The following is an 18,299-nucleotide window of genomic DNA, read 5'->3' as shown; positions in this document are numbered from 1 at the left end:
TCACCTGGATCAAGAGTAAGATTTTTAAACAATTTTATTTTTTATTTAGACAACGCATGCAAGCGGAGGGACGAGGGTGGCTAGAACAGATTTTTCAACCTTCTCCCCTTGTTGGGTAAAAATTTCAAGCCTCCGCATACATACATGCGTGTCCCCTCCGCCCCTCGTGAAATGTCGATTTTCGAGATTTTTGAACAAATTTAAGAATTGCATTTTTTATTTCAATAACGTATATGTAAAGAGGGACATGAATCCGGATTTAAAAAAAAACACCAGTAAGTGTTTCAGTTTGGCTGCGCGGGACATAAAATTTAATTTTTTTCTAACAGCGTAGTAGCATTTCTTCCATTTTTTATAACCTCCGAAAGATCTTCAATTTTGTGGGATTCATAAATTTCATTGTTTCAATATAATTCTGGAATATCACCGAGATAAACTTTCCCAAGTGGTGATTTCTTTTCTCTGAAACGTGTTTCCGACAAATTCCATCGTTATTTCCCCAATTAAGCGAACCCAAAACAATCAATATACAAACTTATGCATGGAAGCCCGGGCCGAGGAGTGAGAGAAGAGATACAGTGACGGAGATAGTTGCGAGTAGCAGGAAGCGGGGCGCGGGAGGAGGGTAATGGCCCGTACGAACAGAGTCACGCGGTTAGAAATTACAATTCGAATTCCAGGGGTAGACGGTTAGATATGCAGCGACTGGCAGTTGACCCTTGAATCCAAGAGGCGGGGAGGCAGAGTTGTGAGGGCGCGCGATTCCACGCGCTTATACTCCGCACTGGGACTTCGACCGTTTGGCATTCTGGAATTGTAATCGCGCTTTCTATACACGCGTATACACCCCTACGCCATGGACTTCAATTCCGTCTCTCTCCATCTCTCATTCTCCATCCACTCTTCTTCATACCATGAAATTCCATTTTAATTAATTTCCTCGATCAAACCCTCGGGAATATGTGGATTTTCAACAATGGTAGAATTGTCAGATGCATGACCAGTAGTTCCGGGACGGGGTAATGAAGGTATGATGTTTGAATTCAAGGGATTGCCTAATAACTCGTGGTGCCAAATGCTGGTGGGAGTAGGTCGATATTACACGAGCAATGGGAGAATTGAAGACATTTTTAAAATTATAAGATTGATACTGATTTTTGCACGGAGAGAAATACTCAATAAAAATTACGTATCTTTTCCGTAATTCCGGAGCGAAATGTTGTTGCAGAAAATTTTACGGAGCTGTCACGGAATTTTTCCGCCGCGTTCCATAATTTTTATCTGAATCTCCTGCAAAAAATTACGATTCCGTAATCGGTGAGTGAATTGTGAGTTCCGTAATTTTTACTAAACATTTCTCTCCGTGTGAGCAAATTTTTTAAATCATCACGAAATCTCTCTATATTATAAAAATCCAAGTCGACTTCTGGTGATGAAAATATGGTACTCGAAATTAAGACTCCAAAATTAAGACGTACATATGTAATTTTCCAACTAGAACGTTAATGTATACATCCCTAACGCTCAAGCAATTATTCTGAAAATGGGAAAAGGAAACTATTTTTCCTCCGGGCATAGCTCCCCAACACATTAAATTCTTACCTGGATTTCCTCACCATGAATTCGCGAAGGAGAAAGCGAACTGGAACTCCCATAGCCCCAGATTAAGGATCAAATGACTCACTAACCTTTTCTGTTGCTATTTAATTCATAACAATCCTCTACAATGCCCAACAGTATCAACTTAACCAGGCCTCATCAAAGATTCACGGCTCCCCCCTGCACTACCTAGTGGGTCATAATGCCGTGTAACCCCCGTAATAAAAAGACTAATAAAAATCATGTTTGTGAATAAATTTGTCTTTCATTTGGAATTATTTTTTCATCACGCTGTGACGAAAAGTGAAGTTTTCGGCACGCTCCGCGGGGCTAAAAGTCCAATTTCCGCCACATTGTGATGAAAAATATTGTTCGTAACTCGTGAAAAAATGTTTTTTTCACGAGTTATACCATTTCGATCGCGTAATACGCAGGAGGGCCTTCAAACACTGACGTCCTACATAACGTCAGTCTACAATACATCAGCCGAGTGCAAGGGATTTAACGAAATTTCAACCCGATGGTATATTGCAACAGTCGTAAAGTCGACCTGGAAGCCTGTTAAAGCTGTTTGACCGAGTGAAAATTGAATTTGCTCGTAAACACGACACCACACGGTCGCTTTTCCACGACCATCGTTCGTGTTTCGCGCTCACCAAGGTAGAGCCCCTTACACTGTACAAGTTGTAAGTTACGGAAACCCATCTCAATCTTTGTTTTATTCTTGATCTCCACTTCGATATTGAGAAGTTAAATTCGTTTACGAAAGTGTAAGCAGTAACTTTACTAATTATTCTATGTTATTTCGATGAGTATTTTCTTTACCTATTTATTGCCGACTCCGATTATTTTGGAGAAAGTACAGAACTCTGGCAAAAAATTACTCCTGAAATTCCAAGTAAAAAATATTGAAATTTTTAACAATCACTCATGCACACGAAATTTTCATGTATTTTGTTATTGAAAAATCAGTTGAATTCTGGAGTATTCAATGGAATTGCAATTTTCCGGTCCACATGATAATTAAAATTATTGAATAATTTGAAAATTTAGGCGACAATTTCTCTGAATTTCCAACCTCAATGACAGATTCCATGAACGATTCGATCTTAAACTGACTTCAAATCCGCAACATTGAGAATTCAAGTGCAGTATTGCTTAATTTTCAAAAAAATTCTAACATTGAATGAGTTCATGGAGTTTGAACATCTCTCGAGGCGAATGGAACGAAAATATTATGAGAAAATACAGGAGTAATTAGACTACATATTCCACTCGTCAAAATTGAAATCCGGAATGAAAAATAATATCCGTTGGATTGTATCTAAATGTTACATCTTCAATGTGCATAATGATAGAAAAATACGAGAGAAAACAACGTCGGAGAAAAGATTAAAACAGTAGATTACGAAGCAAAATATAATGATACGACAATACCAATTCATTTCTGCTTTCCCAAAATGAAATAAAATACAAAAATAATAAACATATTAAACTCTGTGGTCTCTCAATGCTACTCACTTCATTTATAACTTCATAATTCAGCGTTACGGAATGAAAATTTCATGAAATACTGTACCATTGGATATGCATAAATTATAGGGGTATTTGTATGAGCTAAAGCCCAGTATTCCGTTGAAAGTTTAAAACCTCCGCAGGCTTTCCCACGTAGCTACTCCCTCCCACTGTATTCATAGCGCACAGATAGCATCAGACTCGAGTACATATCGCTCTCCAAAGATAACGTCCGTCGAAGGTCCAGCCAACTGTACCTCATTCGTATCCCAACTGTTATTCATGCTAACTCAATTTTATTTTCAATCTCGTGCCACGTCAATTATTTTCCTATGAAGACTGTCGACTCTCAGGATCAAAGGATAAAGAATAATAAATATCCGAATAGAAGCATGGATGAGAAAATATTGGAATTGTAATCACAGATCAATGTATGGTCCAATGGCTTTTAATCAGCTGCAGACCGAAGGCTCGATGATTCTGGACAATGGTGGAGAGACTTGTAATTGGGTGGGCCTTTTGATCCTGAATATATGCTGTAATCATCCTTTTCCATTCAACGAACTCAGTGAAGACGAGAAATAAAAATTGTACCTGCATTGAACCAAGTGATTTTGCTCAATGAATGGGTCCACAATAAAATGAAACGAGAAATATTGAAATTTCGCAGGAATATGCGATATTACTGTGATATTGTGGTAATTCACAGATTTTCATGCAATACCGATGGAAAATACTGACCTGAGTCAAGGAAAGCTCAATAAAATAAAATTATTTATCATCTTTCAGTGTTGAACAATCTTTCAATTTTCGAGACTATGGAATTACTCAAAGAACAATTCATTAATGCTCTAATTTTTTCTTTAAAAAATCAGTGCTCACAGGACGGCAAATAAAAAATGAACCTGTATTGAATTAAGTGATTTTGCTCAATGAATGGGTCCACAATAAAATGAAACGAGAAATATTGAAATTTCGCAGGAATATGCGATATTACTGTGATATTGTGGTAATTCACAGATTTTCATGCAACACCGATGGAAATTACTCAAAGAATAATTCATTAATGCTCTAATTTTTTCTTTAAGAAGTCAGTGTTCACAGGAGACGGCAAATAAAAAATGAACCTGTATTGAATCAAGTGATTTTGCTCAATGAATGGGTCCACACCAAAACTGAAACGGAAAATCACTGCGACATTGCAGTAGATCAATAACTTCAAGCGATGCAAATGGAAAATATTGACGTGCGTCAATGAAAAACCAACAAAATAAAATAATTTCTCCTGACAAAAAACCACAATTGAGGGATTTTTAATCTCCATTAAAATGAATTTAATCCTTCGTTTGTTGTTGGAAATTCAATATTGAGAGCTTTGGAACGTGAAAATAGTTGTTTTTAATCGGATGATCGTCGTGTGGAGCCACTTACCCGATCTCAACCGCGCATTGACCCGAAAATCCTCTGATGAAAGATAAACACCCGTCCGATGGCTTATTTAGTACATGGGGCGAGAGATTCCGAAGTTCTTCACCTCCACCTCCCTAAATCCTTCCACCACCACTACTTCGTATGTAATTACGTGATGGGGCACCTAATTAAGCGCTGGTGGATGGATTTCGACGGGAGATTGTGGATTTGGGTGCTAGAGGGTTCATAAGTAAAATTCGTGCTGCTTTCTGGATTTATTGTTACTTATTTTTATTTATATTTATCTTCCATCCACTTTTTTTCATCATTTTTTCACTTTTTGGTAACAACATTCAACTCAACGACGCAAAGCACAATATAGTATTAATATCTTATTTAACATATAATATAGTGATATTACTCATCAATACTTTTTATTATTTTTAGGGGTTTAATTATATGTGTACATGTATGTTATAATTTCAGAGAAATGTTCTTTCATTTCAATTGTATGAATCGATTCAGTGATGAAGGACATTGAGAGAAAAAACGAACTTATTTACCGAGACTGATTTCTCGGGTTAAATATGTCATCTTGTGAAGAAAAATCGCTCGGGACAAGAATTTCGTAGAATGACTCAGGCTATGTACGAATTTCTTGGTTCAAAGATATTCGTACATAGAAATTTTGCGAAACATATGAAGAGACTCTTCTTACAAAAAATTTTATACTCAACAAACTTCGCTCCTTTCATGGATATCTTCAAAATAATCCGCATAAAATGGCTGAAAATAAATCATTAAACCATCTCGCTCTATAAGAAATAATTCCATCGATTGCTTGCTTGACAAAAGAGAACATTTTTCTGATTTCAAACCCTTCCCATCCCTTATAATTCGTGTATCGTGCCTCAGATTTTTTTGAAAATATTTTCACCATTTCTTTAAAAAATTCTCTATCATTCTTTTAGTTTAAAGCGAGGGACTGAGGCATCAAAGCTACGTACACTGGTATTTACCTAAGTACGATTTGTCTTAATTAATTCGTTATTTACAGGATACAATTTTTCTCTCTCTCTTTCATTAATTCTTGGTCAATTCGTTCAAACTCCGAATTAAGCAAGGGGACATTTTTTGAATTTGACTTCTCCCTCAACCTCTCAATACGCGAAACTTTCATTGATACATTCTCTTTCTTTCCATTGTTTATTCTCATGATTTTCTGGGCCACGCGCACTTGGAATTTAGGACCCTAAAACTCTGGTCTTTCATCCAACGATTGTCGGGTTATCGTTGATCTTGAAAAAGAAGTGGCTAAGTGGCAGTATTATACCGAGTATTCGCTCGAGATAGCTTTAAGTAGTCCTTGAGCGTTTAGTGGACCTTCCAAAGCACTGGCATTCTGTCTTGCACCCTCTTGAGACTCTCCATACGCTGTTATTTTTATGGCCTCTTTTGACACGCAATTAGTCCTCCCATTTTTCTTCGATTTACTAGCAAGATAATTAGTGAACTGTCGTGATTGTTGCTACATATGCACGTAGCAAGGAGTATAATGAAACTTATGCCAGAGATGTGGGCAAAAATTACTGAGCAAAATGTAATCGTGAGGCAGAATGAAAATGCAATGAAAAATGTATTTTGTTGGCGTGCACGGAGAGAAATTCAATAAAAATTACATATCTTTTCCGTAATTCCGGAGCGAAATGTGGTTCTAGGAAATTTTACGGAACTCTCACGGAATTTTTCCAGAGCATTCCGTAATTTTTATCTGAATCTCCTGCGAAAAATTACGATACCGTCACTTAAATTTTCTGAGTCGATTCCGTAATCGGTGAGTGAACTGTGAGTTCCGTAATTTTCACTGAACATTTCAGGAATTATTTGTACGGTTCGTACTACGCTAGTGCACCACTGATTCACGTGAGTTTGGAGATGATTTCGAATATGATTTCGGAGAGCTGAAATCACTTGATTGCAGTGATTTCTGAGTGATTTCGGAATGATTTCATGCCAGAGTGGCGCCGCGATTTCAGGAGTGAGTAGCCCCCGCAATGCGTTTGGTAAAATTTGACTTCCATTCGTCCCCATGACCTTCGGCGAAATAACCATGGCGAAATAGATTACTAACCAAAAATGCTTCACCTATTTTTACATTCTTGAATAGAGGATTTTTCTCGCCGTGTGAGGGCTCTTAGGGTAATGAGCTGTGTGCAGTTCCAGAAGGCCTGTGAATGCATTAGGTGACTTTTCGTTATGGAAAGTAGAAGTCGCTTGCCGTTGATGTTCTAGTTCTGGGGACCTTTCAACTAATCCGATGCAGACGAACTGCTCCCTGTTATTTCACGGCACCGACGGACCTGTTGCACTCAGCTAAAACCACTTTACTGAATAATGGATGTCCCTGGTGCTTCACGAAAATAATCTACATGTGAAGTTTACTCGATGATTATCGTTCTCTTGACTGAGCTCAATCTGACTTTGATGATTTAATCTGTCTATTAACGTTCGTGCGAGACGTTGATTGCTCGTATTTTCGTTCTTTGATTGAAGAATTATGAAAGAAAGCGTCGAGCTGACGATTTCTAGTACTTTTTTCCTGAGATAGTGTAAGCTCGAGAGTATTCTGGCCATCCAACTCTATTCTTCCATCCAATCTCTATTTGTTCGGTCATATTTCTGTTATCCACTGGCTGCGAGCAGAATTTATGAAAATGAATGGTGTAAATTCGTTCGTATATTTTGCATCGAAAAACTGTCATCATTTCTGCTGAATTGTGTATATTCTCTTCTCACCGATCATTCTGGTTTGTAAAATAAATTCCACGATTTACAGACTGTGAATTTGCCTCTACAAATTCATGAGAAAAGGTGAGCTGGTTATGCAGTATTTTAAAAAGAGGTGATTCCAGTGAACCGAATATAGGGAATTATGCAGTAATATTTTTTGTTCTTAATATTACTTACAGTTTTCGTTTTATCTCTTGGGCAAACATTAATCTTTTTTTTTGTTCTACTCCTCAGCGAGTCTTTTAGTCTCGAGTTTTCCCGACCCAAGGAGAAAGTCGATGAAGAAGTCAGAAGTGCATTGGTGAAGCGAATCTGACGTTTTAATCTCAAGCATACACATGGGTTCTGGGAGTATGTTTTGTTAAAACTCAAGCAAAAAGGGAACGAATAGAATGAATATTGGAAGATGGGGGAACGCGCTGTATGAAATTTTGATATTTGCGAATGTGAAAGAAACTTTGGAAGAAGTTGGGAGCAGAGTACAAAGAAGAATGGGATTCTCGTGGGATTTGCACTTCTCATGTGAATCCAGAACTGTTCACTACTCTCAATACCGCAAAGAATGCAGTGAAGAGGTGAAATCGCACACAGAGAAATTATTTTCTGAAATCAAAATATTGTTCGTAATCGAAAAATGGCATTCTCCTTTTAAAAACTCAAAGAAAAATAAAATATTGGGGGATGTCATTGAAATAGCAGAGGAAGTTCGTGGATTTTGGGTAAAATACAGTGTTTTTTCTGTATTTTGGGATAGAATGTCCCTTACTCTACAATGAAATTCCTCAGTCTTCGACTTTATTACGTTCTCGGACAAGAAAGGGTAATTTTAGATTTTAAGAACAATATTTTGTATTTCAGAAATAATCCTGTGAGCGAGTGAAATACTGCATTCCTATCGATTACGCAGTCATCTAGGAATGCCTCTTAGAGTTGAATATTGGGAGAATTCAGGATAATTTACGACAATACCTGCGAGAAAGGTAACTTCCTGAAGGTTTACTCACTTTAATTGACAAATTTGATGATTAAAAATGATTGAATCAATAGTGCGGCCTGCACCAACCTGTAAAAGATACTTGGATATCCTTAACGATAATTCTGTCATTAAATAGATGAGAAAATGAGTAAAACATAACATTCTCATTAAATCCGTTGTTATTAGCGTTTATCTTTGAAAGTGAAACCAAAAAAACGGACTATAAAATCATTCGTTATTAGTATAATACTCGACTTGTTGTCCCTCTTCAATACGCAAACGCATCTCCATAATAATAGACTCCTCTGTCACGTATCACACATATTCCCTTCACCCTCATTTGACGTATCGAGACATAACGCGTTTTACAATATATTACATCGAAAGCGACGGTCGTTGCACTCGTGCCAATAATCCTCCCCAAATGTCTCTCTCCTCTACATTAATCCTAGCACATTACAGTAATTCCTTAATATTATCTCACTAGCGATATTTCTTGCACTCCAGAAATGATAAATGGTTGACCTTGACATAGCTGTTGGCACGTGTCCTGTCACGAAATTCTTCACCATTCAATCACTCTCTTGTTATTCACATTAAAACAGCGCTAACTACACAGTCTCAGTCTTGTCGTCTTATTTAAAATTCTCTTTATAAATTCTCGTTTCACCGACACCAAATGTCTTTAAACGATCACATTCACCGTGGGGTAAATATTGGCGCATGTTTATCGGATAATCCACGTTGAGATGAACGTGATTGTGAGCAGCGTCGATGTTACCCTCGATAATCTGACGGCAACACCTGGAACAGAAGATTATTTTGAAATTCGTTTAGTGAGAAATCTTTAAGCTTTGAGGGTGATGGAAAGGGGCGAGGGGGGAGGCGATAGCACTAAAGGTTTGCCTATAATGGTTGGCTATTTACGTCGGTTATTCTCTGATGAAGTGTCTGAGGGCGTTTGCCTTTCATAAGTAGTATTGAGCTCCCTGTGCGTCAGCCTTAGTGAGGAGACTGCGGGAGATGGAGTACGTTGTTCTTATAATTTACGGGGAAAACGGCTTGCGGTCGATATAATGAGGCCAATTATGGCCGATGAGACCTTTGATTGATAGTACACTGAGAAAAAAAATTTATTCATTTTCTCAAAACACGTATTTCTGCAATCGAGTCATTCCCAGGGGAGTTGATTAGGTTTCAATTGTAACAATCACGTTATTCATTTTTTCTAAATTTCTTATTTTCTACAGGGAGGAATAGAGATTAATTTTTTCATGTTGATAACTATTGCAGAAGTTCACTCAAGGTCATAAGTAATATGATCATCTTCTAGAGCAATATTGCCCTTAATTTTCGCGGTAAATCCATGAAAATTTTCTGCAAAACACGCGGCGAAAAATTCCGATGCTGGCGCGTGAATTTTTCCGGAGCTGGCCGAAACCCATTTTATCGTGCGAGCACAGTATTTTTTCGGGTATTTTTTTCTCCGTGTATCACAGGGTTGATTCGATTTCAGCCAATCGGAGTGCACTATGTGAAGGAAAAAACGAGTGTCGATTTCAAGCGGAAATATCGCAGTAACTTTTCATTGGTGCAATTTCTGAAATAAAACTGTTGGACAGCTTCAAATACTGCGCTGATTGACGGGAATGCGAAAAAATGACATGAAAAAAGACAATGTACGAAAATTCTAAATTATTTGGCAGAGGGAACATCAGGGAGAAGAGTTACTGCTTCTCAAGGGAAATGTAAATTTGTCCATTTATATTATTATCAAAATTAAACACCAAATTTGATCGAGCATTCATGATAAATTCATTACAAAATTCTCTAATCGTTAGTGTAAAAACCCTCGAAATTTCATACCATTCGAAATTACCTGTAAAAAACCGTTTTCTCAAGCATCCATTGAAATTTGACTTGAAATTGACCTTCCCATTAATGCCCCCCAAATTTAATCTGCAATCACTTCTGTTGAATGTTATTGACTTTGACTTCAAATTCAATGTGAAGCTTCCTATCAATTCAAATAAAGCGAAGTTTGAAGCGAATTCACCAGAGCAAACTCAATTACTAAATTAGAACCACCAAGCAATAGTATATTCATCGAATCTCAGAAATCTGATGCTAAAATTTTTAATGAATTAACAGAAGCCTTTACCCCGCAATGTTCCCGTATATTTAAACTCAACGAGCAAAAGCTAAACGCGGTTACTCGATCACACGTACTCCCCTCGCCATAATCCTTTAAAGTTTCTTTACCGCTCTTTTCTTGCCTTCACTCATCTCTAATTACGAATCAGAAACAACCGTTGGGCGCGTCCCCGCTCCAGCAATGCCCTCTCGTCTTTACCCTCACTCGTATATTCTACGAGTGAGTTGAGAGTAAAAAGGGGGAGAAAAATGAGATGTGAGAGGAGCAAGGGGGTGCCAACCCTCAGGCATCCCGCGGGACTTCCGTGCTCCGCAACTTTTGTCTGTCTTCCCCCTCCACCCCTCCCCCTTCCGCCATCACTCTTTTTATCCTGCGCCCGTGCTACCTCAGTTATTCATTTTTAAGTTTCTTCTCCCTTCATTCTTATTTTATCCCTTTTCCATACTCAACTCTCATTTTTTTTCATTCACCCCACTCTGTCGAGGGGGAGTTTGAGGCACAATGCGATTCCAAACTCTTTCAAGAGTTTCACCTCAATTAGATCATTTATGAGCATACCCTCGCATCTCGCCTGATTCATCACTATTCTACTGAGTGAATGTCGCTTATAATGAGCCCCATTTACCAGAATCTATGGTAGAATTGAAAGGTGTCCTCCAGTTTTGAAAAATCCAGTGGAAAGTTTTTTCAAGCCGCACAGAGAGAAAAATTCAATAAAAATTACCAGAAAAAAGACGTAAAAATTACGTTTCGAAACGTAATCCGCGAGCGAAGTAAAATTCAATAAAAAGTGTGAGTCGGAACTGAAATTGTACGAATCGTCATGATCACTAGTTCACTCAAGGTCAAAACTAGCATGATCATCTTCTAGCGCAATACAATTGTCATAATTGAAACCTGATGAGAATTGCCTGGAACGGATTCGGCTGGAGAAATACGGCATTGAGTAAACAAATGCTTTTCTCAAGTAAACGGATATTTGGCAAAAATAATTTTTTTTCTCAGTGTAGAGATACACTCTGTAGTTTCATATACTGTGTACCACATACCGTAATAACACTCCATATTTATCCATGTTAATACTATACAGTTGAAAATCGTCGGAGTCCCTAGAAAACAATAAGCGCATGGAGCACGCAGCCTATTCTGGTGGTTCGTGAGGATAAAAAGTGATACGAGCAAAAATAGTCAGACGACAGTGGAAATCTTCATTCCAGTATCAAGCCGGCATTTTCTACTCATCCCTTTCCCAAGGAATAGTACCTAAATTCAAGACAGACAACCACCACAACCCCGGGGAAACTAGGGCTCGCGTGCATTCCACCATTATGGAAATTTTATTTCAAGCAAAATTGCGATAGTGAAGGCAGCGAGTATGACCAAGGAGCAAAATGTCCAATATCGCTCGATGCCTCCTGGGGATTTTCCGCAGTCACCAGAGTGAACGTTTCTAAGTAATTTACATCCTCGTGGAAGAACGAAAAAGTGAATTCGTTTGAATGTAATAAATTGAAGGATTCTCCTCGGCCTGAAATTGGGCTTTAATGCTTTGTGTCCTCAAAAGTTGTCAGGATTATGAATGCAATTGTCAGAGATTACAATGTGGCTCGTGGTTATTGATCTCCGAGTTTTATAACTCGTGGGTTACCAGGGGTTTTAAGATGTTTGCAGATGCAGATGAAACGCAGTGGGAGGCTGGATATTCTCCTGAATTTCTCACCCACTCACTCGTAGTTTGTGGGGTAAATGGTAGGGGTGAAGTTTTCGAGGTAGACAGAGAAATGGAAACTTGAGGGTAGAAGTTGTCAGAAAGCCCGATTAAGCCACTGTGCATTCGTTTTCTTATGGGGCATTTGTACTCTTCCCCGGCAAACTCTCAACAGTGCTTTCTCACCTAAATTTCTCATCACGACTCTTGCATTGTGGGAAAAGTTTTGGTCGATGATCGGGATGGAATACTCGGGGTTATCAGGGAATTACTGGGGAACAAGTGTTGTTGGAATTACATAATTTACGGGTTGAATGGTCTTTTTAGTTCTTTTATTTCTTTTTATTTTTATGGAATGTCTAATGTTGGGGAATAAATCTTACCATTATCAGACGCCCATTTGTAGTTGCCCTTTCTATCCACGTCGTCCGATTTTCTCTCCGATTTGTCGATCTCGTTGAGATTTGACTGGGATTTTCCTGCAAGTAGAAAAAGTAACTCGTGGTCAGACCGCGCCCATGGTTTCTTCCTCCTTATTTTTCGTTTTGCTCTAATTATGCGGAGGAAAAACATTGGGAGAAATTAGGTAACTGTGGGACGAAATTCTTATTTCGGGAATTTCCGCGAAATACCGTTAGGCAAATCATTAATATTCGCTTTTCATTCCAAACTCTTTTTTGAATTGAAACCCAATTCAACCGAAGAAGCGATATTTGGGAGTATCTGAAAAAAATACTGTAAATTTTAGTCCAATTATTCCATGATATTAAAAGAAATCAGAAAAATTCAGGGAAATATATTGTTTATTCTTCAATTATTTGAAAATTTAGCTCCATTTCGTATTGAAGATTCATGTTTTCACTGAAAACTCAAGTCACTCAGAGAATCCAAGTAACTTCTAGTCTTTCTGTTGCTCACTTCAATCGAATTTAATGTCTCTCTTCTCCCAATTACTAGTCAACTGTCTACGAAATTTCCTTTTTTTTTAACAGTAGTTTATCCAATTTCTTTTCTCCCTACATGTTTAGACAATTTTCATGTTGAGCTTTCCCTTCACAGTTATGAAACTCGAATTACTCGTATTATCCCCTTAGAGGCTAATTGCAAATCAACTGTCCGGGGCATAAGGAAGATGACAAAGGGCACTTAGGTGTACAACCACTAGAATCAGCCCTCGACCCAAGATGTTTACGCCTCCCTTAACGTCGAGAGTCAACGAAGCAGTACGACACCCCTCAAGGTAACTTGGATGCAAACTTGATGCAAACACAATTCTCTTAACCACTTCCGGTGGCCGGAGTAAGAGCAAAAGGAAGAGGGATGTGGTACCTTAGCCAACGAGTAAGTTCCTCACGGGTTCTGACGTCGTTTCGGAAATCCGACGATCTACGATGTTATTCAATATTCAGTTTTACCCGTGCACTCTTTCTAAACTTACGAAAAAATTTAAAAACTCATCTCCGGTTTTCCCGAAGAAGCCCACCGGGGTCGCAGAGGAAGCAGTAATTGTTGAGGGAAGTTGAAGAAATTTGAATTTTATCCTCTGGAGATGATGGAATAATGTTTACCGGAAATTACTCGAAATCTAATATTTATTTGCAGTGAGAGATGGAGAAGAGAACATTTGCATTCCAACGTTTCAAATGAGATCTCCGTATCTGTAATGTTTAATTTTTCTCTTCGAGATCTTTTGCTTTGAGTGTCGCAGGAATTAATGAGTTATTACGGAGAAACATCTATTAAGGAGAATCTGTTGGTTCTTAATAATATATGGTTGACTTTTAAGTGCTCAACTTGCACCAAGTCTTTTATCACGTACCCTAGTGGAAAAACCTAAGGCAGATGCGTAACATGCCTGATCAGAATTTCGGATCGGACTTGATCAGTTTCTGATCGAGACCTGAACAGAATTTCCACTCGGGTAACAGAGAATCTCCCCGGCAATAATAATGTAATAGATTCCAATGCAGTGCTGAATAAATTAAACTAATAATATATGAATGAATGCAGGATAATATAATCATGATGACGCCGGGTATTGAATTAATGAAATAAATGAACGTATATTTGAGTTAAAACAGAATTATTTTTCAAGTCTGCAGATTATGACTCGCTTATGGTGCTAGCCCATAAATTTCTCTATAAAAAATTTTCTCCGTATAAAATAATACACCAAAACCACCCTAAGCGAATCCCCATGTCTCCAAAAAATCGTTCCCCGCAAGAAAAATTGCCAATTGATAGTCCGCAATGTCAACCACAATTCATTAGCTGCTTCACATCACCCGGGAATTGCCACTCCTGCATCATCATTATCATCATCAGGCCTCCCCTTATATCTGTTGATTCAGCATTAGTCAACCCAACCCAATTTCCCTTACACCTATACAACCTCCCATTACCCTATCCAGTTGCTTGATTGCTGGTACATATCCTCTTACCTCTCTCCTCCTCATCAGCAACATCACCCTCAATATCGCCCTCTGACCTCAAACACTTTTACTCCACCCCTCGGTCACCAATATCCCAACTACTTTGACACCCCAACCCGACCCCAGGAGCCCTTCATTCAGCCATCCACCGCCAGAATTCGATTCACACGATTCAAGATGCTCGGGCTTTCGTCAACAATAGCTTCCCATTTTGGCCACGATAATTGGCGATCACGCACAAACACTTGAGGGCATGTAGCCGACCCTACTGTGTTGTTCGAGGGCCTGGAGCACCTCAGAATCCTCTCCCCCCTCCTTCCACTCTGTGTACAGCGCGAATGGGTTAACAGACGCATGCAAATTTTGGCCAAACATTATCCAGTGACAGTGGCAGTGTTATAAGCGCTCGCGCAATGCCCGCTGGCATATGTGTCATCGTGCAGCGCCTGTGTGAGAATGGATGCCTTACACACGCAGGGAGTAATAGGGGAGTGACTCCCTAACCTCGATTATCCAGCATAAACCATTGTTGTTTCGATGGCATGAGGTTGACTTGGGTTGTCCGGGGGACACAGAATGCCTCAATGCACCGCCTCACGTCCAGAAGTGAACTGTGCGACCTTATCAGATACTGGGTTCGGAGGAGGAGAGTATCAGAGGTCGAATCGAATGTGGATTGAATTATTATTGAGGGATGCGGGAATCTTCAGTCAGGGTGGAAAGGAGATTTCAATAATCCGGGGCTTTCGGTGATAGGCTCAATTGATCCTCATGTATTCGGATTACGCTGTTATAAAATCACTCCTGGATTGAGAAATCTTGAAATTTTTGGGAATGAATTCTTCACGTGAGATTCTCAGATGTGTTGTTCATATTTCCGTAACTCTCTCCAAGAATAAAATTCGATCCATGACAGTACGTCTGATGTTTTTGGCTGCACTTTCAGGTACAATCTTCGAAAATTTTTATAACATAACAGTTCCACTGAAATGTTGAGGAATTTTGTCATTGGAAATTTACAATTGTTAAAAAAGTTAATGGGAATTATAAATTTCAGTTCAGTTATTCCGTGAAAGTCATAGAAATCAGGAAAATTTAGGTAAATATGTTATTGAATTCTTAATAAATTGGAAATTAATCATAATTTGATGATGAATATTTATGTTTTGATTAAAGATTCAAAGAAGTTCGGGAATTCTCGTCTTCGCGTGATCTAAAAATTCGGAATTCTATTGGAATTTCAGCGAATTTTGAAATTTTATTTTTGCCCCCATAAGTCTAATTTAATTTCGCCCTCCAAAAATGACTACAAATCTATTAATGGAATTTAATTTGTTTCAATCATGCAGCATTCAGTTTTGCCGAACAATTATTCGAGTAAAGCTGATTATTCATGATTTGTTTTCAATTTTTCTCGCGCAATTCAATTAACAAATTTGATAAATGAAAATCTCCAACTGCTGTATATCAAACCACATAGAACTTACTGTGTCAAGCACGCAGAAAATTGTTGGCTTTCCCGCGTGTCCCACGTCATGCGCACATTCGCAGTCAAATAAGAATTTACGGTTTTCTGACTGTATTTGTATAGCCGTAATTTTCGTGTTCTCCCGTTGATTCTCTCCATTCGCGAATGTGCAGAGTGTGATCCCTAGGGCGATGCGGGTCAGCATCCCCTATCAGTAATTAAAATCGCATTGACCCCCGATACTCGATTGAACAGTTATTATTACGCTGCTACAAGCTGCACGGCATTACTATTGTGAATGTTAGATATTGTGCTGCGAAGGTCTCTGCATAATTCCACGTTATTGAACGCTATCACTAGGTATTACCACTTCTAATGAATGTACACTACAATCGCATTAGAGTCCAACGATGATAAATCCACTTGGGGATAATAATTACGTAATGATCATAGTTACAAATGGTTGGAGGGACGGATGTCAACGCTAATCACGACAATCGACAGACGGGCGGTTGGTACAAGCACGCGAACATGTATTATCTTCGCATACAACGGTCGGTGAGGCTAACTTGTGTTTCACTGAGAGCAGTAACCTGAAAGTACGTTCACTTGCGTCTTTAATCTCTACTTGTGGAGGTTGTATACCTTCCCGCGAGTTCTAACAATGTTTAGAGTCCTGGGATTATTCGCACTGTTATTAGCATACTCCCGGGGAATGATAATGATCAGCTAGATGAACACTCCATGAAGGAAAGGAGACTTGGGGGGCCCTGAAATTTCGTGAAAGATATTATAGTAAATCTGATGAGAATGACATTGAATCGGATTTAGGGAAAAAATGGTTATGAAATTTCAAGTTTTAAGTCGAATTCACGAAAATTCATGAATTTTCCGCGGAACATAAATTTTCAGAAACACAATAATATGAATTGTCAATTTTTTACTGAATTGTCCCGATTTTTCTGAATTTTCACAGAATAATTGAACTGAAATTTCTATCAACGATCAATTTATATGAAAATTTTGTTGAAGCTTGACCAGACCCACCCAAAAATGGCCAGAATACACGAATATCCTTAAGAACCTAACGAGATGTGGATGTAAGTGAGAAAATGAAAAAACGAAAGGGAATTCGGATCTAAACGGTATAAACCGACAACGTGTTTTCAAACATTTCTGAGATGCTCGAGAATGATTTTTTTATTTGTTTATCTGAAATAGAATGACAGTTATCTTCTGTCATGCTGTCTTATTCATTGCATTCATCCGATGTGCTAAAAGATATTTCCAGCGTAACATTAATAAGGAGTGACTTATCCGTAGAGTGACGGAAATACTATGCAATGAATAGAGCACAATGAATTAACAGAATAGAAATGCTGTTACCCAAAATAAAAATAGTACGATGTGAACATAATTTCCAGTTTAAGAAGAGTTGAGGAGAACGATGAATTCTTCATTCGAACTCGAACAGAGGCTCCATCAATGAAGGAAATACAATTTCAGGTCAAACTGAATTATGGGAGATTCGTTTATCACAATTATCTCTGTTTCACTGAAATTCGATATTATTTATTTGAGAGATAATGCTTGGCAATCGAATGCTAAATTCGATTGCCTAAACCACATTTACTTTAGACAAGGACTTTTTCTTCAATCGCTTAATTCTCCTCTGAGTCTCAACTCACGTGGCTCATGCTTTAAAATATTCTTGTACTCAAGTATGACTTTCTCGCAAATGAACTTACACGGAGAGAAATTTTTTGGAAAAATTCTAGTGTTGGTACCGACAAAAATCCCAAGCCGCAGTCTATGAGAAATTTTAATGCTGTTAAGATGAAATTTCTAGGGATTTCACATAAAATTTTCGGGGATTTCTGTGAAAATTCCGTGTAAGAACGGGAAAAATTCACGTTCTACTCAACGAGCACTCAAAGAACAAAAAAATTCACGTGCTAAGTTTTAAGTAGAATTCACGAGAATTAATGAGTTTACAGTTTCAGTGAGACACATCACTATTTAGACACAAAATGACCTAAATTTTCCTGATTTTTCTGAATGTTCACAGAATAATTAATAAGTTTACCTGAAAAATCAAGTGTTTCATTGATTTCTAGATCACTTAACCAGAAAACAATGGAATATTTGATTTTTCAATGACAAGATTTCCTGAAATTTCAGTGGAACTTAAACCCGATAGAAATTTCCGGAATTTGGCACGAAAAATTTAGACCAAACATTTTAAG

At 38.2% G+C, this 18,299-nt stretch overlaps 1 protein-coding gene across 1 annotated transcript in view; it reads right to left on the bottom strand.

The window, feature by feature from the left end:
• Positions 1 to 8,627: 8,627 nt before the first annotated feature.
• Positions 8,628 to 18,299, bottom strand: part of LOC107040995 (lachesin) — a 131,105-nt gene continuing 121,433 nt past the window's right edge. Inside the window, exons 10-11 of the mRNA XM_015261380.1 lie at positions 12,537 to 12,632; positions 8,628 to 9,094 (exon numbers count right to left, since the gene is read on the bottom strand). Coding sequence (XP_015116866.1) covers positions 9,018 to 9,094; positions 12,537 to 12,632 — 173 coding nt within the window. The 3' untranslated portion in view covers positions 8,628 to 9,017. The remainder of the gene's footprint in view (positions 9,095 to 12,536; positions 12,633 to 18,299) is intronic.

This window comes from Diachasma alloeum, unplaced genomic scaffold, assembly GCF_001412515.2.
Source record: "Diachasma alloeum isolate Michigan unplaced genomic scaffold, Dall2.0 Dall_scaffold_00176, whole genome shotgun sequence".
NCBI classification, from domain to species: domain Eukaryota; kingdom Metazoa; phylum Arthropoda; class Insecta; order Hymenoptera; family Braconidae; genus Diachasma; species Diachasma alloeum.
The sequence above is the reverse complement of the archived record's forward strand: the minus strand, read 5'-3'. Positions and strand labels throughout refer to the sequence as shown.